This window comes from Strongylocentrotus purpuratus, unplaced genomic scaffold (genome assembly GCF_000002235.5).
Source record: "Strongylocentrotus purpuratus isolate Spur 01 unplaced genomic scaffold, Spur_5.0 spur5_scaffold_21, whole genome shotgun sequence".
NCBI lineage: Eukaryota > Metazoa > Echinodermata > Echinoidea > Camarodonta > Strongylocentrotidae > Strongylocentrotus > Strongylocentrotus purpuratus.
This window is the reverse complement of record NW_022145607.1, coordinates 10818076-10841549: the sequence shown is the minus strand read 5'-3', so window position 1 is coordinate 10841549 and position 23474 is coordinate 10818076. Positions and strand designations below refer to the sequence as shown.

Below are 23474 nucleotides of genomic sequence, written 5' to 3'. Positions count from 1 at the left end.
AACTAGTGTGGATATATAAGCTTTAATGAATGACCAACCTAAAGTCAAAGGCTCTTTCTGATCTCGCACTCTCGCAGTCTTACACAACCTAAGCAAACGACATGGCACGCCAATAATGATACACCGTGAAACACTTCGTTAACAAAAAATGTAACGCACAAAATTAAAGTCAAACACAAATCAGACTTCATATCAATTTTATTAATTACTGTATAGATGCACAACTGGCAAAGCATAAATGTAGATTAAGTATACAAGTAGATTATGCCGTGGGACCAGGCACGTACGCAGGATTTTTGCAAGGGGGGGGGAGCACATTTTTTTTTGGTGGGCCAAAGTTTGCAAATTTGAACGATCGATATTTCGTTCCGTTGGGGGGGGGTAAGGTCAGATTTTATTTTTTTTAATTATTATTATTATTATTATTATTATTTAATACCAAAGGGGGGGGGAGTCATCCAAAACATACACATAAAAAATTAAAGGGGGGTTCAACCCCCCCCCCCTTACGCGCCTGCGTAGGACCTTCATGGTGTTTGAGACCCGGGGTGGGGTACTCAGTTACTCACATAGTAAGACAAACGGGGTGTGCCACTCTAATGGGTCATTTTTTCACACAAAAGCCATAAACATGAGTCCAATTTTTAACAAAAATAATCCTAAACAAGGGTCGGTTTTCCAAAATTTTCAAAAATTTTAAGAATGCGGAAAATGGGCTTTACTTCGAGAAAAATCCCCCTAAACGACCCTAAAAATGGGTAGGGGTTTCAAGGCTTCAGCGGCAAACCCCGGTCCAAATCAAATCTGAGTAGGCCTACCCCTAACTTCAGAGACACGTATGAACGTGGACGGGAGAGAAAGAATATAATGGTAGGACCCTAATGACATTGGGTAGATTACGAAGGGGGAAATGACAAGGGAAAAAATATATCTAAGAAGAAAAACTTATGCGTAAAATGAGAGAGAGGGGAAAAAACGGAAAGAGAGGGAGTGAGAGAGAGAAAGAGAGAGAGAGAGTGTGTGTGTGTGTGTGTCAGAGAGAGAGAGAGAAAGAGAGTGTGTGTGTGTGAGAGAGAAAGAGAGAAAAGAGAGAGAGAGAGAGAGCATGAGTGTATGATGGAAGAAAAAAAGATAGTGAATAATTATAGGGCTGTACAAAAGATAAGTACAGACAAAGGTTGTTCAAATTGCACATTGTCACTTTACTTTTTGTGAGTGTACGTGGCTTACAAATATTCTCCAACAAACTACAAACTTTCCCTCAAACTCAAAAACAATCATAGCTAATTATCATAAATCTTCAAAACATTTTTCTTTCAAGCTATAAATAGTATACTCTAGGAAGCATGTAACTCGAAATCCCTATATACCACTTATATAATTATATAGCCTCTCTTTAACAAATTCTATCAATATCATCAATATATCACACGTCAATATAACACCTCCAGTTAAAACTCAGACGAGTATTTTGGAGGACCAACCAACCAAGAACCAAGTCAAGAGCTCATACAATAATTTATACAATTTATCCAAATATCACTTCAGTCATTGAAATAGATACATAGTTTTTGGAAAGAAGTTTACTATCAAAATTGTATATACAACAGATGAAATGACGCGAACAGCATAATAATTTTACTTGTTATAAAAAATGGCTACGGAGATTTTGGAACGATGTCTTCTACTATGTTAAAGAAAGGATGTACAGTATACAGTACAAATAGGTGAATAAACGCAATATCCTGTTTGGGTGACCTTCGACTATTGCATTGAAATAAAAATTAATGTCGAGACTCGGGTGTATTTGATATTAAAACGTCGTTGCAGGTATTGGTTAAAAACAACGCTGGAAAATGTAAACAACACCGAAGTGCGCGCGCAATATTATATATGGTATATAATTGCGATCCTATACCGCATATGACATAACTATAGGTCAACAATTCAAGGCAAAAATGCATGAAGATTCGCCTCTACACTATCGTTAACCTGACAAAGTATAACCGTTCAAAATATTGCATTAATATTCCGTGGCTAACTATGAACAGTTTGAATGGGAATGGGTATAGCACACAAAATATCTGTAAAGCGCTTAGAGAGATTATATATATGAATTTTCCAAAAAAAAGTGTTTTAAAAGGTTATACAAATTAATGAAAAGCATTTCTTCACCAAGATGCCAATATAAGACAATATCAATAAGCTAACTAAACATTTTGAACAATATACAAAACACCTGAGGTTTGGGGCTTTGTTTACAGTGGGTAACTTTGCATGCAACGACAAAACTGGATAGACAAAATTAATATCTTATTCTTTCCTTTGTAAACTTTATATATAATTCATGATATCTTATCTTTCAAAACTGTACACAATAGACACCTCTAAAAGTCTGCTCTTAAGTGCTTCATTGTTTATGTTTATTGCTTGTTATTTCCTTTTCCGACCGATGAAACAATCGCACTGGGGTTGGTACCTTCGAAGCTACTGACAGTAGTTGTCCATTTCCTACTACACACAGCAGCCCGAAGTGCCTTCCGGTACTGCTTGCTCTTGAAGGCATAGATGAAAGGATTCATACAGCTATTGCAGAAGGCGACCAAGACGGTGAGATGGTAATACCACTGGTCAAAGTCCAGGTTCCAGCCACAGTTGTACGCGAAAAAGACGAATTGGTTGGGCGCCCAGCAGATGGCGAAGGTCACTACGACAATAGCGAGCATCTTCACGACCTTCTTCCTGGCGCTCAAGAGTTCCAGAGCCATCGGTCCAGACTTGCCTTCTCGTGTCTCCTGACGCAGCCTACGTGCACTGGCCTGGAGGTTTGACATGATCAACCAATAGGAGATGCCCATGACTGTGATTGGGATGACGTAGATGACGCAAAAATTGGCCACGCCTACGAAGGTCTGGTAACCGACGTTCGGCCATCTGAGCATACAGGTCCCTCCATCATTGTAGAAGACATATAGCATGTAGCTGTTCATGACGAACCCGAACACCCAGACACTGAAAATCATCATACCTGCCTTTCTGGCCGTAAAGATGGCATCGTAATGAAGAGGGTGGACGATGCTGAAATATCGCTCCAAGGTCACACAGGTCAAGTTGAGCACCGACGCCGTGAAGGCCGTCCACAGTGGAAACTTGGACAGGAGAAGGCGACAGAGAGTGTTCCCTCCTGCGCCGTCGGGCACCGGGATGTTGATACCTGGGCAGAGAAAAAGAAAACAAGACAAAATGTTTTAAAAAAACTGTTGAAGGAGCGTATGTAAATATTGCACATAGTTGTGGAAAATTGCAAAAAGTCATAAACCAGAGGAAACTTGGACAGGAGCAGACGACAGAATGTGTCTTCTCCTGCGCCTTCGGGAACCTGGATGTTTAATACCCTGACAGAAGAGAAACAGAAAAACAAACATGTTCTGTCAAAAAAAATGTTGATGAAATGTGTATAGGCAAATATTTTGAATCAGCTGGGGAACAATCGCAAGAACGCTTAACTGCCACAGAGGTAACCTGGATAGGAAAAGACGAAAGAGCTATACATGTAGGGTGTCTCTTCCTGCTCCTTCGGGCACCGGGATGTTCAATACCTGGACAGAGAAATAGAAGTTAGAAAAAACAAACACATTCTGTGAAAACTGTTGATAGAATGTAGGCAAATATTCCAAATCAGCTGTGGAAAAAAAATCACCTCAGAAAGGTAATCAAGAAGAAAAAGTAGAACGAGGCAAATACGCTGCTGGTACGACAAGACTGAAGATCTAACTAGAGGTAGCAGAAAGGGGAGATTTCACAAACACGAACATAAATCTAAGTACACACGCCGAGGTCCGGTTACTAAGTTATTTCTACTGTGATGACAGGGCTAGAAGCACGTAGTCAAGCTTGACTTCGGGTTAGAAATGCTTGGGGTACGTCGAAATGTAAAAATCTGATTCGTAGACAAATTAATGATAAACAAACGATATGATCTGATATGATTTTGTATGCAGCAGTGAAGTTATAATAAGAACTGTGGATCGTACCTACTGATGTAAACATCATAAACGATCTTGAGTTTTAGTCTATTGGTTGTGCTCGAACATTAGATTCTGATAAACCCGATTTTATCTTATTTCATATTCAACTCTAACACATTATGAAAGGATCTGATTCCTTTAAAATAAAATCCATTCCAGATAAGATGCATATCTAAGAAAAAGATAACGTTATAACTCTTTTATAAACTGTATCTCACTTAATCCATGTTAAACTCAATAAACAAGAAACGTTCGTAATAATTTATTATGATCATGATCTTACGGGAAACTACGGGGAATGACCCTCAAGTACAGGCCAGTGTAAACACATATCTAAACCCATGTCTATGTCTTCAATTATTTTCTCTTATTGCCAATTGCCATTGGTATTTCATTTACTAGCTGTACAGCTCAAACCAGATCCAATTACAAAATATTTGTCATATCCATAAACAGAGGGAGGATTGCACAATTCATTTTCAGAATTTCAAATCACGCGCTGTTTTGGCGGGGTTTTGGGGTTAAATTATTGTGGGATGAGTTTTACAGGAGAAGGTTCTTTCAACACTATCGCAACGACAATTCCAATAGCACTGCGTGTTGCTTTTTGAAATGTGCAAACATGACAATACATTATTACGTAATAAACATAACTTGTCAAGGCAGTATATTGCCCTCAATATTTCTTGAAAGTCAATTTTTTTCTAACAGGCCAGGGGGATATGACTCTTCAGTCTAGCTAGAAGATAATTAACATGATCCTGGTGTTATATTATTCGGATAGAAAATGATCTACACAGCCGATGTTCAAGTTCGCGGTGATTCAAACTAATGAACCATGAAAAATTCGTCACATATAAAATTGTTGAATACAATGTTTATTCTTAAGAACGCATTGTGATCAATATCAGACGTCTGGGAGAATTTTTTTAATCTCGAGTAGGAAAGAAATTTGAATCCCTTCATAGAGTTGCCAATGTCACTCGAATCATTTCATATAAATCTTTGATCTTTATTAAACTTCATCATGTTCATGGTCTACAAGCCTTGCTTCTGAAACATGTTCTTGAAAGTATACAATCCAATTTATTTCGACACACTGTGTGGCACCTAAGAAACCAACATTTCCTTCTTCATTTTTCTTTAGAGCGTGAATTATAAAATCGTGTCACGATGTTCGGACACACCATCAAAATCGATAGATTTTTATATGATATTTATTGGTTTTCACGCGTTTATATTACATTCTAAAGTTATATTTCACCCAGTATGGGTATTTATAGTAGAACTAATCAATAATCAATAATAATAATAATAATTTTAATGTGTTTGCATCTGTTCGTGACTAGCGGCAAAATTACTGCAAAGACTCTTATATAAATCCTCTTTTTTCTGATTACGTCAGTAGGCTAACTGGTACGGGGTTACTTGATAATATGCATTTTAAAAGGTGGTTTGTTATGATCAAGTCGTTGCGGAACTGGAGACCATGTACTGAGGGTATTATTGAGCTCTAAAATAATGACAGACTTCTATATAATCAACTGATATTCGATACGACAAAGCAAATAAGTGATTATAGAATTCGAATATCATCATTTCAGTGTTTTGATGATTCATCAACTGTAAATAGAAATACCATCCGAAGATACCTTTCCGACTTTAGGTAATACTCTCCCTCTCTCTCTCTCTCTCTCTCTCTTTCTCTCTCCCCCCCCCCCCTCCCTTCCTTCCTCTCTCTCTCTCTTTCTAGAAAATCTTTCTGGAAATATAGGCTTATATAGGGTTATTTTTTTCATGTAACTTTTATGTCAGGTTTGAGGTAAAAGTGAGATATGGTTTAGTATTAAAAAGATCAAAGTTAAAAAATGAATTTAGGAAAATTCCGTATGGAACATTAAATTGTCGCAAACCCATACATTGCAACGTCATACATTTCATGAATTAATCTCTGCAACAGTTTTTTTTTTTTTTAATTAAAAAAATGAATAGGAAAAAAAAAAGTGGTATAAAATAAAAGTAAAATCATTATAATCAAGCACAGCTCGTTTCCCCTTTAAACCAGTTTCGTATCTTAGTCAAGTACAGGCCTGGTCAAGTGCCATGTATGTTGAATATTGGTCGTCGCTGGGGAATTCATTATCTCTTTATAACACCCACCTCGTCTGTTTCTATGGAAGGTTCATCAAATGATTCGAGGCGAGGAAAACGCTCTTAAACTCCCGCTTCTGTGATACATGAACTATAACAATAAATTTGCACGCGGAAGATTTAAAAGGTTTTACTGCTTTTCTAGGTAGGTATTGTCAACGTGTCCATGCACTAAGGGCTAACCGAGAAGGTAAATTGGTCGACTTTTATTAGTGGCGGTCAGCGGGTTATTTCAAGTAGAAGTGGACACAGTGGACATGGTTATATCACAAGGAAATCACATATCTCCATGCAGACAGCTCTGGATATTTAATCTCTCTCTCTCACCCCCCCCCCCCCCCTCTATCTCACTCTCTCTCTTTCCCTCTCTCTACCTTTCTCGTTCCCTATGACGCGCTTTTTCTCACTCTCCCTCTCTCTCTCTCTCTCTCATTCCCTCATTTTTATTTCTTCTTTTTTTTTGTTATCTCTCTCACCTTTTCTTCTCCGTCTCTCTCCATCTCTCCCTCTTTTTATCTCTCCTCTTTCTCTTTACACAATCATATTTCAAACTGACGTCATTTCAGAACAGCACAACCTATAATGAAGGTGAAATTGAAGACCTAAAAAAAGGAACACTAGACTAATACTGCTATGTTACTGTTAAGTAAAGCTTACTGGAATAGTTCTTACTAATAAAGTACGTTTTTTATATATGTCTTTTGTAACCCAGTAGGAAGCCATGGGTGTCGCCCGTTACGTCATTCCTATCAAGCGGTCCTACAAAGTGCCGTGTATTTGGTCGAAAAAGAATGACGATAAATTAATAATTAGTAAATAAGTATACCAAAGCGTTAACAAAAACCTTAAAACTTGCAAAGTTTTATTCGCACGTCTGCTTAACTGTTGTTAATAAACATGCGAATATCAATACCCCGGTACACATAATTTTATGCACACCATGAATGCGTCTTGCACAGCGAAAGTTGAACGGTTCAAGAACGTACTAGGAAAAAATCGACAAAATTCAAATCAACGGTCGCTCATCCCATTTATGGGCTACATATAAAACATCACTGTCTTTATTTTGGCAGCATGGTCACTTTTTGATGTAAAATGGCATTGGGACATGTTGGTTCGATCAATTCTTGATGGATATTTTTCCAAACGCGATATTGATTACGTTTTGTAAAAACAACACCGGGGACTCGTGGTCTATGGTTATAATGACATGATGGCTTCCTAGCATCGTAAGAGTAATTATTGATAGGTTTATCTTTTTATTAGAATTGGGTCATGGAACCAAGTGTGTGGCCCTGGCCCTGTAGAGGTGTTTTTTATTGAGCGGGTGCTGAGCTCCAGAAAGGACATGGTCATCATCATCGGAAAAATCAATCAACTGGCGGGCGGAGCGCAGGTAAAAATGACATACTAAAACAATATCAGAAGCGTTGGAGGAGGCGGGAGGGGTGGGAAGGGGTAGGCACTGGTGCACTGTCGGGAGCGGGGCTGCATCGGTCTTTACTATAGGGACTTTTAGATGTGCACGTCGACATAGTGGACTGTTACGTGTGACGTCCATTTAAGACACTGGTGCAGTGCCTTAAAGGGATGTCACACGTAGCAGTCCACTATGTCGACGTGCAAAATAATCTAAAAGTCCCTATATACTAGGTGGATGAAATGAAAAGGAACAATGCCATTAAGTGATAAGAGAGTGTGCTGTGGTGGGAGACGGTCGTATCATCCTTTCACGTCCCCCTCCCCATTCCCCTCCCCCCCCCCCCTCTCTCTCTCTCTCTCTTTCTCTCCCTGCCCCTTTCTGATTGATATATACTTTTCTTTTTATCAATTTCTTTCTAGAGAAGCCCACATTTCTTAGCAAAAACAATTATAATCATGTTGATATGAATGATGTGTTTACTATTTTAATTAGATAAGGGGCACGTCACACATCCTCCCACGTAGCTAGGCCACTGTATAGACTAGGGTCTCTTTTTCATTCAGTACACCCATCGAAATATCAGATGGAATTAAGTAAAGTAAAATATAATTATCGAACAAACTGTAAACACGTACACATTCCAAACATTATTAGGTTATGGACAGCCCCTCGTGGAAATTAAAATTGTATTGGATTGAATGAAAGCATGACAGACAGGTTTCTATAGATTATTGTAATTATGGAAAATATATTTACTCTCTTTCAATCCAAGGGCAAATTTAGACAAAGATTGTATATACCATAAGAAAATAAAGACTATTGGTGCCTTGTACATGTACCTTGTGCTTTGTAGGGGGTACAAGCCAATTAACGAGGGTATAGACCGATGCAGCAACTCAAATAGAATTAAGATATCTAAGAAAAGGAAATACAAGTTTTAGATTTATTTGTATATTTGTAATTGTATAATGGTATGGATCCAATCCACCTTCGGGAAATCAACGTAGGGCAATTGCAATGGCCTTCCACGTCAATTTGTGGAAATGTGCGAACATTTCAATGACATTCGAACATAATTTCTATGGGACATACAATAGGGCATTGAAATTGCACTTGGTTTGATTTTTTTAAAGTAGTTGCGATAATGTTTATTTACTTTTTCAGAATCTCAAAATATTGTCCATGATATCTGATGAGAGATGAACTGTTTGTACTTGTATCAAGGTACAACAAACAGAAAGACTAACAAACATAGCCAGCTGGCACTGACAAAATGATATCCAAGAAACAGAAATACGGACGATCAGGTAGAGCTTCTAGCCTCGTGGGAAATAACCCAAAGAGAAGTGGTATGTGATCGCGAACCGTTTAATCAAATTACACCATAAGGGATGCGGCAGGAATGTGGGCGATCTTGGTTAGATGTGGACTTCCAGATGAATAAATGAGCCACGTGTTCCTTTTTAATGGCGTATCCATATTAAGTGAGAACCATGCCCAAAGGTCATAACGTCGATTTGAATAGATGGGACTGGATTAATTACTCTGTGCAATATACCACTCACTTGTTGTCCATTAAAAACGGAAAGTAGAAGCATTTCGTATGCGATCAAAATAAGCATCGGTAAAAGGTTAGGGTATATGGATCAATCCTGCTGATAGATGTTTATCGTTTTATTTCCTTGGTTGATTGCGTTTTTTTCCCCTTCTCAAAAGCGTGTAAGATCCACCATGCAAATTTCGCCGGGCATGAAGGCCTTAACAACCTTGTATTGTTCATTGCATTAACGGCTTTCTTGAGGGCAGCAGAAGAATGTCTATATAATTCCTTCTTCAGGATAACAAATTAGGAAATTATTCGCAAGTCACCCTGGTAGGTGTACGCTATCTCAATGTAAAAATTTAATTTGTTTTCTAATTTTGATAGCAATTTGATATCGAAATGAATTGGCGATTTCAACTCAAGGCCATATCGGCTTACCCGGCCTACATCGAACTCCTAGCACTAATAATGTACTCCATCAATCTTAAAAAGAATGAATATAAGGATTTGTAATGCTTTGAAATTTGACCCCAAAAATATGAAATAATGAGATATCTTAAAGCCAGGGGTGGGGGGGGGACTTGATTTATATTAGTCAAGTAGCTCTTCGCTAGTTGGCGATTTAACTGGTCAAAAACCCAATTTTCAATCAATCTGATGATTTAACATTCTTTGTACATTATAAAGTTGAATTCCGTTGAAAAATTTAGGCTGATAATGGAGTATAAAGTCCGAAATAATATCCTGTTCATTTAAATTGTATGTATTTTTGTCCTTTTTTTTAAAGAAATGTTTTAAGCTGTAAACGTGTTGCCCTTTTGAAAATACTACTGTTGACATTTATCTTGTAAAAGTCACAAAATAGCTTCAGCGAATTTTGTCACTTGAGTAACTAAAATTATTTGTGCAAACAAACAAGATACCAAATTCATGATGACGGTTGGGCCGGCCGGCCCCCGTCTAAAAAGACTTGAGATTGATCAAAATTGATTATATTTCCTTTCCTTTGACAAAACTCCGTACACGTTGTGAGGTCTGCTCGACATGCTTCATAGCTTATGCCAGGTGATTGAATATGAGATTATTAATTAATTGACTGAGGGAATTTCCCTATACCCCCAGCGAGTCTGTCACGTTAATTTCCGGACAGATATAGCAGGCTCCTTGATATATACAAGCTGCAATGTTTGCTTGATAATTACAGTTCGGATGGTTGAAAAAAGTAATCCTTTTATAGACAAGGTCTTTTAAAATTAGTCATGGTAGATTTTGCCAAGCTGATAAGATCAGATACTGAGACATGCTTCATAGCTTATGCCAGGTGATTAAATATGAGATAATGCATTGACCCAGGGAATTCCCCTACACCAACGAGTCACGTTAATTTCCTGACATATTATATAGCTAGCAGGCTCCTTGTTACAAGTTACAATGTTTGCTTGATAATTACAGTTCGGATGGTTGCAAAAAGAGCAATCCTTTAGACAAAGTCTTTCAAAATTAGTCATGGTAGATTTTGTCAAGCTTATAAGATCAAATACTGAGACAAAGATTGGGCGAGATTAACACTAATTTACGTAGAATGAATCTTATGATATCATAAGCATAAGAGTGTCAAATAATAAATAAGAAAGAAAAGTTTGGTTTGGCACGGACATAGAGAGAGAGAGAGAGAGAGAGAGAAAGAGGGCGTGTTAGAAGTGGAGAGTGAGAAGTGGTGAATCGAAGTAGAGTGGAGAATATACCACGGCCCACATACTATTTCTATTACCCTTGTATAAACCGTTCGATGGTATGAACACCTGATTTCAGTATTTTGACTTTTCATATAAATATATTTCATATAAAATAATAGTCAAATCGAGAAAAGAAAACAAATGCAACGGTATGATTTGGATCTCCCGTCGAAACCAATATACTAGGGAATCGTTTTACCCCTGTGACTCTTCCTAGCTGTTTCCTCAGATAATTGTCGCTCTTCAAAGACCGAAAAGAGAAGATGTTAATATATCTGAACATTGATCGATGCTCGTTTGGTTTCATCCAGGCTTATCAGTTGTCAGGAAACAACCGATGTGGTGTCAAGGAATCATTCTCCTCACCGACTCAAAATTAGATTATATTTGCAGAAGATGGTAACGGTGCAATTTGCTTTTACTGCACTCAAGGTTACCAATTATGCCGTGCGTGATTAAAAAAAAAGCAGTTATCCCGCCCTCCTTTATATACACCGACCTAATTGATTTCTCTCTTTCTCTCTCAGATCCAGGATTGTCTCGGAGGGGGGCACAAGTCCGACAAATATATCTGACACACAACACAAGTTTGTCATGCCGTGTTTCTTCTTCCTCATTTCCCTCTCTTTGAAGGGGGGGGGGGTGGTGCCCCCTGGATCCGCCACTGAAAATATATGCCAATTATAACCGTATGATAGGTTATCTAGTAGACTGATTATACCAAAGTATCGGTCATCAGGATGATTTCAATATCATTATTCAAACAAACCACAATATAAACGTACTTTTCCAATTCGTTTGCCGGTCTTGTTTTTATGACGTATCAAACAATAATTCTTAGCTCGTCAAATGCAATTCCTGGTGATTGAGGACATAATTCAGTGGCCACTTTCAAGGTCAAGAGTGAGCAACAAGCGAGAGTTGTTGATTCAACTCCTTCACAGTCAAATATTTGCTTCAGAGAGCTAACATAGAAAGAGCGTACTAATCGATGAGCTGGGTGAGAAATGCAAGTTTAGTGCGATGTTTTAAAAGACTGGTGGTGACGAAACTGTGACAGAGTATTACACCTTAAAGGTAAAGACCAGTATTGGAAACGCCCCAATTTCAAAAAATGAGATGGAAGCTCTCATTACCAATCATGTGAAAGAATATGTTTTGACTAATACATGATGATAAAAAATTTGCCGGGAAACCGCCTACTAATTCATATATTTGGTAAATTTGTTTCTCTCATGGTCTGTGAGAGATATAGGGTAGTCCCATATACATCTTTCTGTGTATAGTGCTTGTAACTTTACGAAGAATGGACCAAATTTCTTATCATTTTAATGATTCCAGAACCTTGCAGATGCTAGATGCTAGATGATCAACCTTTTATGATCGATTCCACAACGTTTCTTTCACAATGCAATCGCATGACCATAACTGGTCTTTATCTTTAAGATATTTTTTTGCATGGCGTAGCAGTCACTCTTAATTCATAAGCAGTCTCCCTCTATGGTGGTTTCGGTTTGGAGCTTATGATGATGATGATGATGATGATGGTGGTGGTGGTGGTGGTGGTGGTGGTGGTGGTGATGATGGAAATAATGATGATAATGATAAAGATGATAAGGATGATGGTGATAGTGATGATAATAATGATGATAGTGCTGAAGATGATAATGATGATGGTAAGGATGATTATAATAATGATGATGATGATGATGATGATTGAGAGCACGTGCTTATAGTTTATCATAACTTAATTACGTTTGAAAAGCAGTTTCCTGTGCATCTTCTTTTTTGTCATGCCTGATTTTACCAGGTAAATAAGACGCAATACCTTTCATTTCAAGACATGCATTACATGTCTCTACATCGCTCCTGGAATTCTAGTTTGTCAAAATAACACTGAACGCATTTCCTTTAATTAAGGCACTAGCCAAGCTCTTACGATGTAATAAACGTCAAATAATTATACAATTTGATAAAATTGTGTATTTTGTATGCTTTGAAATTGCGCTCGCCCAAGTCTGAATGGAATAAGAAAAATGTTCGTGTCCAAGATGAAGCGGTATTGTGGAAAGCAATTAGGTCGTGCTGGTCAAAGATACGGTGGTTGAAACCTATTAATATTATTCAGGCCTAGCTTCAATGGACGACGAGAGAGAGAGAGAGTGAATAGGAGTAGGCGAAAAGGGCATTGTAGAGGTATCTTGATAATGTTTAAATACAGAGAGAGAGAGAGAGAGAGAGAGAATGAGAGAGAGGGGGAGAGAGAGAGTGAGAGAGAGGGAGAGAGAGAGAGAGAGAGAGAAAGCATGCGACAAGGAGAGGAGAATTGACTTGTACGTATATTAGGCATGAGGGGAGATGAAGAGAGAAAGGAGGGGGATAGGGGAAGAAGAGGAGATAATTTCAAAAAGAGAGGGGTAAGACGGGAAGGAGACGGGGTGAGATCAAACGATAGTGATGGATAGAAACGAAGAAAGAACAAGAGAGAAAACTAGGGAAATTGCGATTGATTAAGGATGAATGTACAAAGTATACAGCAGGGGAACAGAAAAAGAGGCGAGAGAATGAAATCCAGATGTAGATAAAGAGAGTAAGGAGGAGAGAGAGGACAACACATGGATATGTTGAAAAGCGGAGAGAAAGAGAGAGAAAAAGAGAGAGAGGGGGAGAGAGAGAGAGAGAGAGAATAGAGAGAGAGAGGGTGTGGGTGTGTGTGTGTGTGTGTACGTGCGTGCGTGTGCGTGCGTGTGTGTATGTGCAATGGATGGCTAGACTGAGAGTGACGGATCGATGGAAAGAGAAGAAAAGAGAGGAAAATAATTATGCCACTATTGTAAATAATTAAGACCGAAGAAAACCTCTTCTAGAAAGGGCGAGGGTTTCTAGTTAATGGTTTCATTTCTCGATGAGCGACTACCAATCGATGAAACATACAGAGGGGAGAGTTAAAGGTACATGTTGTATGATTTATTCGCAGATAATATTCTGTGCAAATCAAATTATATCTAATAATCAAATTTGATAAAATACATGACCGGAAGATGATTATAATCGTACTTAATGGTAATGGATCACGATGCTTACAGATCGCATTTCTGTTTGCATAAAGAAAACAAATCTAATGGATGAGTCGTCGAACTGTGGATCACATGGTTCGCGGTTCGAGTCCCGCCGTGGCACTAATGTCCTATGGAAAAACTTTAATCTACATTTGGCTCTCTCCACGAAGGTATTAAATTGGTACCGGTAGGAACAAATTCCTTGAAAGCTGTGAGCACCGAAAACGATAGCTTAGCAGAGCCGGGGTAATTGGAGCGCCTAGAGCAGCTAGCACTATCAAAATCTACAATATTACAATTATTATTATTATTATCATTATTGTTATTACTTTCATTATCATTATTGTTATCGTTTCGGTTATTATTACTATTATTATTATTATTTTTATTATTATCATTATTATTATTATCATTATTATCATTATTATTGTTATTATTATTATCATTACAACCATTTGTATTACTATTATCATTATTGGTATTATTATTGTTATTATTATTACTATTATTATTATTATCATTATTATCTTTGTTATTAATTAGTATCATTATTATTATTATTATTATTACTTCCTTCCCTGTACCCAGCTTTCTTGGTATTATTATGTGTCCATAATAATCATTATTTCATTACTTGTAAATATACATAAGGATAATGACTGGAAGTAAATGAAATTGACTGTCATCATGGTCATACGAAGCTATATAAAGCAACAAATCACACTTATAGACGCAGCTTTCTTAGTGTAATCACCCCTTTTAATGATGTTCACAATTGACATCCAGTACGCCATAGACAATTTTCATAACGTAATCAAATTTAAAGCACAAATCCTTGTAATTGCCTCGTTACAAATTATTTAATTCACCTCTTACGAGTACTTGTGGCCTATATCAATAGTCAAAATGCGATGCGAATTGCTTATATTAACTGTTGCTAGGTAGGATAAACATTATGGCTTGTCCTACCTAGCCACGTTATGTATGCAATTCGCATTCTGACTATTGAAATACGATTATTCGTAACTGGTGAACGAAATGATTTGTATCTAGGCACTGAACAGAGATTTGTGCATTAAATTTGATTTCATTACGAAAATGGAATATTAGTCAATTTTCATATTAATGGAAGGAGACGGGAAATAAAGATTCTATTCACAATAAGCCAGTAAATAAATGATGACTGCTTATAATATTTTATTAACAGACACAAATCACGATTTTACCTTTAAACCATTTCAATCACAGGGAAGGCATGCATTCTCTCTCAGTTGTTTATTAACAATACACGCAAAGCGATGTCGAAAAATTAGGCACGGTCGGTCGTATAGGAGATTTAATAACATTCGTCTGCCTATATGAATCTTTTCATGGAGAGGCCAGTTTTTCGCTTTGATTGCGTGTGAATTGAACCTGATAGGTTGGAATTGTATCAATATTGGATTTAATATTCGAGGCAAATCCGATTCGGCACGAACTTTTCCTTTCTTCTTAACAGAAAAACGAACTTCGATTTAGATTTGTATTCATTCAGCCTCATGCAGCGCGATCAAGGTTTTAAATGGATAAAAATAACTGTGTGGTGGAATTCTTTAGATGTTGTCAATGCACTGAATTTTAACCAGCTATTGATAAGCAAAATTTATGAGAAAAAGAATATCAAGATGTAGTTTGCTCCGGTTTGCTCTCGCTGAAATTCCTGGGTGTTTTAAAAGAAGACTCTACGCCCCATCGAACCTCTGTATATTGGCCTGGTTTATAGGGAGACAGTCTCAATGACCGGCATGCCCCCCCCCCCCCCATCAAAAGTCGATACCCTTTCAAGTTCTGAACCTGCAAGGAGTTTTCCCAACTCACTGAAAGTACAAACCACATGACCATGTTCAGGGGTCATGCAAAAACGCCAAAGTATGGCGTAGCTCCCCCACCCCCCCCCCCCCCCCACACACACACACACATATTCTTCCTTCGTCATTCATGCTCGTCACTGACAGACTCAATTCTCGTGTTGGCTAATGAATCCTAGACTAACAGGCTCATTTATTTTCTTCTTTTGGACATCTTAGCTTCATTACTGGCATTAAGATATCTCATTAAAGATATGCCTAGCACGATAACCTACTAACCACCGTTAGCAGCCACAAACATATTTAATCATTCAGGGTCATAGTTTTCTTTATTTCTCGGATGGATGTTGTAGGTAATGTATCCCTTGTGCCAACATCATATTCTGTAGAACTTTGCAGGAATCATGAATATTTTACGTATGTCCTATCTGTGAAATGTAAACGTTAGCCGTGTCCTAGTATTAAAATCTTGCAAGGAAACCCATTTATTTTCTAGACTTCACTGTCAGACACTATTGGGTGACTGACTGAATTCTTTTTTTCTTTGGTAATAACATACATAAAATGAGCTGTAAAGGGTACATGAGCAATTGTTAACTTCCAAAACCCACTTCTTGTAATGGCCAAAATTAAACTGATTGAATATTTGCGCAGCACAAAACGTACGACCATTCGGTGCAATTTCTAACTGCGAGTAATCAGGGGAAAACCAAAGATTTCGTGGATTGAATATGATTGGCTTTAATTTGTTAAAAATCACACCAGCAGCGGAGGGTTTTCTAGACGACTTCACCCCTCAAAATGGCACATTAAAGACTGCGCAAGTCGCAAACGCATTACTACGTCAGCCAAAATAACGCCTCGTGTGCTAGCAGGCATAAGTTCCCTTGTGAGCGAACTCTGACGTAACGCGCATAGGAACTCCCAATTTAGCTCGGAGAGGACACGCCCGCGCCGTGGTAAACCGTTATTTCGCAAGGAGACCATAGTCGATTTCATCATTAATATAACAATGTTTTATAAGAAGACTTTTAATTGGATGATCAAAGCAATTGGCGAAGTCTAAAAATGACCGTTACTTGGTAACTGACATCACGACGAGCGTTTTATCTCTTCTTTTGCATTTTATTTTGGTTAAAAAAGCAGACGGTTCGAAATTAATTGCGTACACGAAATAATCACGTCGTGTAAAAAAGAAAACGTTTAACGCTGCCATGGCGACCACACGATCTCATATATAATTAAAGCCACTTTCTTCGACTATAATGAGTCGGACGTGAAATCCATTCTTTTAGCAAAAGAAAAAAACGTAGGTCACTTGTATTCATGTCATAATGTTTTCGTCATATAAAGCCCTTTTGAAGACATTGTTTTACAAATCTGGGATGTTTGGCCCTATGTGTTATCAGTGTCTGTGATATGGTGTGATATTGTAGCCCTAAACAAATTGTGCTTCAAAATGACCATGAGTGACCGGTTTTACCATACTCATTTCCCCCAATAGACTGCTATAATGTTATAAAAATCGTTGGGAAAACGGTTTTTGAAATTTCTAATTCCAATCATAAATATCTCGATAATCAGACAGGCGATCGGCTTGTAAAAGTCATGGGATTCCTGACTGACCTAAAGGTTTATGATTATGATTGCAGCATGAGCTAAATCCAGGATTTAGTTTATAATCTGAAGCAAAGAGGATCGGAATCCTTTGTAAATATAAAGTCTATACCCTTTACATAAAATATCCTTTTTACAAAGGATACCGGATAAAGAAATTCATTTTTGTTTTTTTCTCCTTTAGTTTTCTTCTTATTTTTCTTCTTCTTCATCTTCTCCCTTTTCTTCCTTCTCCCCCTCCTCTTCTTCTTTTTGTCCTCTTTTTTTTTCTTCTTCTTCTTCTTCTTCTTCTTCTTCTTTTTCTTCCGTCTAATTTGATAATATCGTTTTATTTCTCAGTCCATCTACCTAAATGTTGTATGCACCTCCCCAACGCCTCTATAGCTGGTTGAACCTATGTCATTTACTTACTTCCTTCAGAATAAAACTCTCAACCTTTGATCCGAAATATCAAATGCAATTACCATTGAGGGTCTTCTTTTCCTGTCTCAATCTCCTCTCCACACGTGACCATTTCTGAAATTGACAGGTTTCAATGTTAACGAGTGTCGTATCTCTCAATCCTTGAAAACGATTCTTAATTTGTATTATTCTGGATGACGCTAATTCCATATAATAGGGCTCACCTGTTTTTCTGACTTGCAACCTTGGTTTGCTTGCGCTACTTAACAGATTAACATCTGCCGGTTCAGCCAATTTAATCTATGATAAAAAAATCAATTCACTCACAGACCGATGATCATTATTTCCATTGTATATCCCTCTCAAAAGCAATCTAGAGTTATTTTAAATTGAGAATAGAGAGGGAAATTTATTACCACATCACATCTATCCAAGGTGAAAGGCAGATATCATTATGAGCAGGCTTTTACGGAAATAGAGATTAACGAGAAAGATTATCTGAATGCTTTAATATCCAACGTGACAACACAGATTGACAGTATAAAGTGTGAAAATGAAGACTGTATTTGCTGCTGTAGGGGGGGGGGAGATGTGTAGGAGAATCTGCAAGGATTGATGACGGTATGATTAATATCCCTGCATTTTTTTAGCTATTTTAATGATAGCTTAAAAGTCAATCAAGTCATTAACGGCAACAACATTAACAACAAAAATGACGAAGAACGTCAATGCAATTATGTAAAATTCCGTCACCGACACCGTCGACATAGCTGACTAATAGGGACTTTTAGATTTGCACGACGGAGAACATGGACTGCCCTTTTAAGGCAATGTGACGTCACTGCCAGTGCCTTCAAAGGGCGTCACATTGCCTTAAAAGGGCAGTCCACGTTCTCCGGTGTGCAAATCTAAAAGTCCCTAATGATAACAATGAATGACGTGAGTAGGCTAACTTAATTGCATCCGCTAGACATTTCCTGAAGCGATTTGCTAACAGCGTTTATAAAAAGCTACCTCAATATAAGAAACCTTTCTAATGATATTCTGCTTTGTGTCTAGCAAGTGGCGTAGCGCGTGCCCAGGCATTGGGTGACATGTCCATGATCTCATCATGGTTAATCATCCATTAATTATATATGTTTCATGGACTTGAATTACAGCACTCAAACAATCAACACCTATTTGTCGAATTAGATCATGAGATTGAGGACGGGGAACACTTATAGAACCCGTTTGGTCTCTGGTAATCAGTACATGATTGAGCATGAGTATTCTAATTTGATTGACATTGATGGCGTATACATCGCAGGGTGGAGCTAGCGTATGCCCCCCTCCCGTTTGAAGTCTTGGCGGGGGTGGGGGGGGGGGGTTGTACACAATATTACCAATACTACCATGTCTGCAGTGTATCTTCATCACAAGGAGCTGCCGAGATCATTTCAGCCTCAACCCTCAACCACCCCCCCCCCCCTTTTTGTGTTCATCAATTACTGGCTACGCCGCTTGATTATGTTAGACAGGGGCGTCACAAAAACCTTTTTTCTAATGATTTGAAAGGGTATCTCCATCAGAATTAATACTGTTCTTAATTCCTGAGGGCCCTGACATTAATAATTTTATTACTCCAAGGTACCTTTATACCTGGGTCGAGAAAGGAAGCACCTTGTCAACATATGAAAGCACCGAGCAAGGATTCGAATCCAGGATGTCTCGTATGAGAGTCTCATCCGGGAGTCTCATGTCTTCACAAGTAGACCATAGTTCGCCCACGATAGCCCATTAAAATTGTTACGAATTAACATAATTTTTTTCATCACCAATGTCATGTGAATGTAAATTGTATACACCGCTGTTTCCACATCTAATCTGGATAGCATAACTACAAAAATAGCAACAAATTTAATAATCGAAACCGGCACTCCTCCAGTTGTTTCAAAATAATCATATCTTGATGATTTTGATGAAGCTTGCATCATCTAGTTCCAGATATATACGACATGGAAATATGGAAAAGGAATGCCTTAACATGAGCATGTACAGACAACAAGGTCAGGTTTGCACGGGAAATTCACGTTCAATCTTATCTTTATGAATACATGTCCACCACTGTTTTAAGAGAGAAACTGGGTTTTAGATATTCGTCTGTTGTTGTGTTAACCAACTAAAAACATCCTTTATTCAATACAAGCGTCTATATGATGAAAATAATTCTCAATAATTCCTCCCTCCCTCCCTCCACCTTCCCTCTCTCTCTCTCTCTCTCTCTCTCTCTACTTTCCTCTCTCTATCTCTCTCCCCATCTCTCTCTTGCTCTTTCTCTCTCTCCCTCTATTTCTCCTCGTTCTTTCTCTGTTGATAAAGGAATGTAAACATTAAATATTTTGTGATTTGCCCTGAAATATATATTCACCGAATATTATTATTATTACATATATAAGCATTCATCTTATGACGGAAGCCATTGTACATAAAATATATGGGCCAATGTTCCAAATTCATTGTCTCTAAGAAAATACAGAATATGGGAGTTAAGCAAGTTAATTATCTAGTCCCAGTTACAAACAAAGGCAGAGGCATTTTGTCATTCGCAAATCATTACATCAAAAGGCCAAAATTGGGTTACGATAAAAAATCAAAATAAAAAATGTCAATTATTGGTTCACTAATTGGATAAACAATATGAAGGTTAAAAGCACTATAAAGAAGTGGAGCTAATGACAATTGGTACATCCTGTGAAAAGGTTACAGTATTGTTTTTGACATAATTGACAAGTCCCTGTATGTTTTTCTTTTCTTTCTAAAATAGCTTTATCCGAACATTAATGTCTGATATCTTTATCATTCCACGAGTTTACATGATACGCATTCAGGCTAATTGGTGTTTGTTAGATTGTTCATGATTTATCATGATTTATCAGCTGCAACTATTCGTGAACTATTCGTTGTTACATGTTACGTGACGGTGTCGTGGTATAGTGGTTCACTCACTTGACTCTCAATCCAAGAGATGAGGTTTCGAATCTCAGCCCGGCACTAACGTCCCGTTTTGGCATGACGATAATCCACATTTGCCACTCTTCACCCGGGTGTAAATGGGTACCTAGCGATTGATGGGGTGGTAATTGCAGGGCCCTCAGAAAAAACACAAATTATGCTGATGAGGTTTCCCTTGGTAAAAAAAACAAAAAACGTTATTTGTATATACTACTTGTCCGGGTTTCCCCCTTTTAGCTGTAGCTCATAAAAGGATACTTTTAAAAACAAGACTTGTTTGGTAAAATTTCTCCACCTTCTGTTTCAATTGATCTTTAGCGATTCTCTCATTTTTATTCAATAATATCTGATTCAGTAACATTCAAGGAATTAATATACATTTTCCATTCTATTTCTTCCTTGGATACAGTGCTCAAAGTTTTAGTGAAGAGGCAGGGGGGTGCACGATTCCAAAAATTTCTGACGAAGAAAAACACCCTTCATCTTATTTGTCACGTGCCTATTTAATCAAAAATTTGAAAGGGAGGCCTATAATTTGTGTACTTCAGGAATGCCAAATTGATTTTACGAAGGGGTACGAGACTGTTGTGCCCCCCCCCCCCAAAAAAAAAAAAAATTACCAGTGGCCGATCGAACTAACAAATCTTCCACTGCCATTGAGAATTGATGTTTCTATTCGCATGGATTCATCGTTAAACGTAAACACTTGGGTAGAGGGTTGTTTTTCTCGAAAGCTCTAGGTTTGACGAATAGCGCGAGAGCAAAAAGGGCCCACCCTTTCAAGGTCAGATTTGACGACATCCTTCGATGCTGCACACAGTGTTAGAATCAATCGATTTAACAGTATTCAACCTGAATGACCAAATTGAAGTGATTCAAAGACATGAATGGCCTTCCTGAAGACATCAAAAAATGTTTATCCTCTGATTCTTTCAAAACTCATCTCAAAACATTTCTTTTCAAGTCTTGATCTTTTTTCCTGTTTACACGCGCCTTGAGCACTCCACAGAGTGGATTTGGCGCGATATAAGTTACATTATTATTATTATTATTATAAATGTCAACAATCCATGAAATTGGGCAACTTAGGGTCGAAAAAATCTCGCCATTAATCAATATTTGCCATGCTTCTAAAAGTTTGTTAAAGGGGTTCTGAGGAATTTTGAACAATGCTTGGTGAAGTGGAGGTGTCGTATAGCATAGTGGTTCATTCACTTGACTCTCAATCCATGGGTTATGGGTTCGAATCTCAGCCCGGTACTAACGTCCTTTGGCAAGAAGTTAATTTACATTTGCCACTCTCCGGCGAGATGTAAATGGGTACCTGGCAGTTGATAGGGTAATAATAATTGCAGGGCCCTCATCTAGATCGAAAATTGTGTAGTATTACAAAAAGTGGACAATCTCTCCCCACTTCCGTCGAAAATCAATTTTCTGTGTATATTCTATAAACATACCTATATTTCTCAAATTGGTTTCGATATTATCCTAAGCCTCTTTAATCGTTTACCCAATTAGCAAAGATTATAAATCAATTTGCGATTTGCAAGAGAAATTATAGAGATTTTAAAGTATGATGGCGCTTCCGATCATTAATTGTCTCCCGGTTATAAACAATTATGCTTCCCGTTCGCAATCGATTCGTACGTCACGATTAATCACTTTAATCTAGATTTACATAACTGAGATCGAGCTATCTATGAATTACTTCCATTCTTTTGAATACAATATAAAATCTAGAGCATTCCATCTCATCGCCTATTGTAATCATGAGGTTGCATCATGCCAATACATGAAATTAAATTTGTGTTCTTTTTCGAAGGTACGCACTCTCTGATATTCATCCCTTTACATTGTACAGCCTTAGGAATGGTGAGCGAGTTCTATTTCTTATCGCGGCGGGATAATTAACGTTTCTCGAGTTGTGGCGAGCCTTACATCGTGCGCGTGGGCTGGAGCCGTTCAATTTCTCAAACATTGTAATAGCTATTGTCGCTGCCAACAATAACAAGTTAACAACAACATCGTCCTTCTTATTACATTACTAGTAAACGAGTGTAATGCAAAGTTTAATCAACCTTCATATAATTTCGTCTTAATTAGGAAAATTTCTAAACCTTCTCCGAGTATGGTTCTAATTGACGCCACACCCTGAATGCTGCATACTAAAAACAACATTTCTTCTAAACAAATATGATACTAACAGTACGGTAGATATATAGGCAAGCAATATTAAGATGAATCATTAATTTGAATTATATCATGCACATTATAACAATTTAAAGTTTTTTAATAAAGATATTTTCACACTATTGTCGCATCGGCTTAATTATAGCTAATAATATCGTACACATTTTTTTTAGGCTTGGGTGAACGCGGGTGTCAATGGGTATCACATTTTAGTTTTTGATATCATTGGTTAAAGGTAGATTTTTAGGCATAGCAAGTGATAAATTCATCTATAAATTGATATGAAAAACAAAGAGAGAGAGAGAGAGAGAGAGAGAGAGAAATACAAACACAATGATATTTTCAAAAAGAAATTTTATAACGAAAGAGGTTAGTCATCTTAAATTATTTCCCATAAAAGATTGCACTTCAGGTGAAATGAACTGTTATAATCAATTTTTTAAACGATATTTCTATATTTAAAAATTATAAAATCTGACAGAAA

General features: G+C 37.6%; 1 protein-coding gene across 1 annotated transcript in view; it reads right to left on the bottom strand.

The window, feature by feature from the left end:
• Positions 1-1082: 1082 nt before the first annotated feature.
• Positions 1083-23474, bottom strand: part of LOC575158 (trissin receptor) — a 47997-nt gene continuing 25605 nt past the window's right edge. Inside the window, exon 3 of the mRNA XM_775575.4 lies at positions 1083-3214. Coding sequence (XP_780668.3) covers positions 2424-3214 — 791 coding nt within the window. The 3' untranslated portion in view covers positions 1083-2423. The remainder of the gene's footprint in view (positions 3215-23474) is intronic.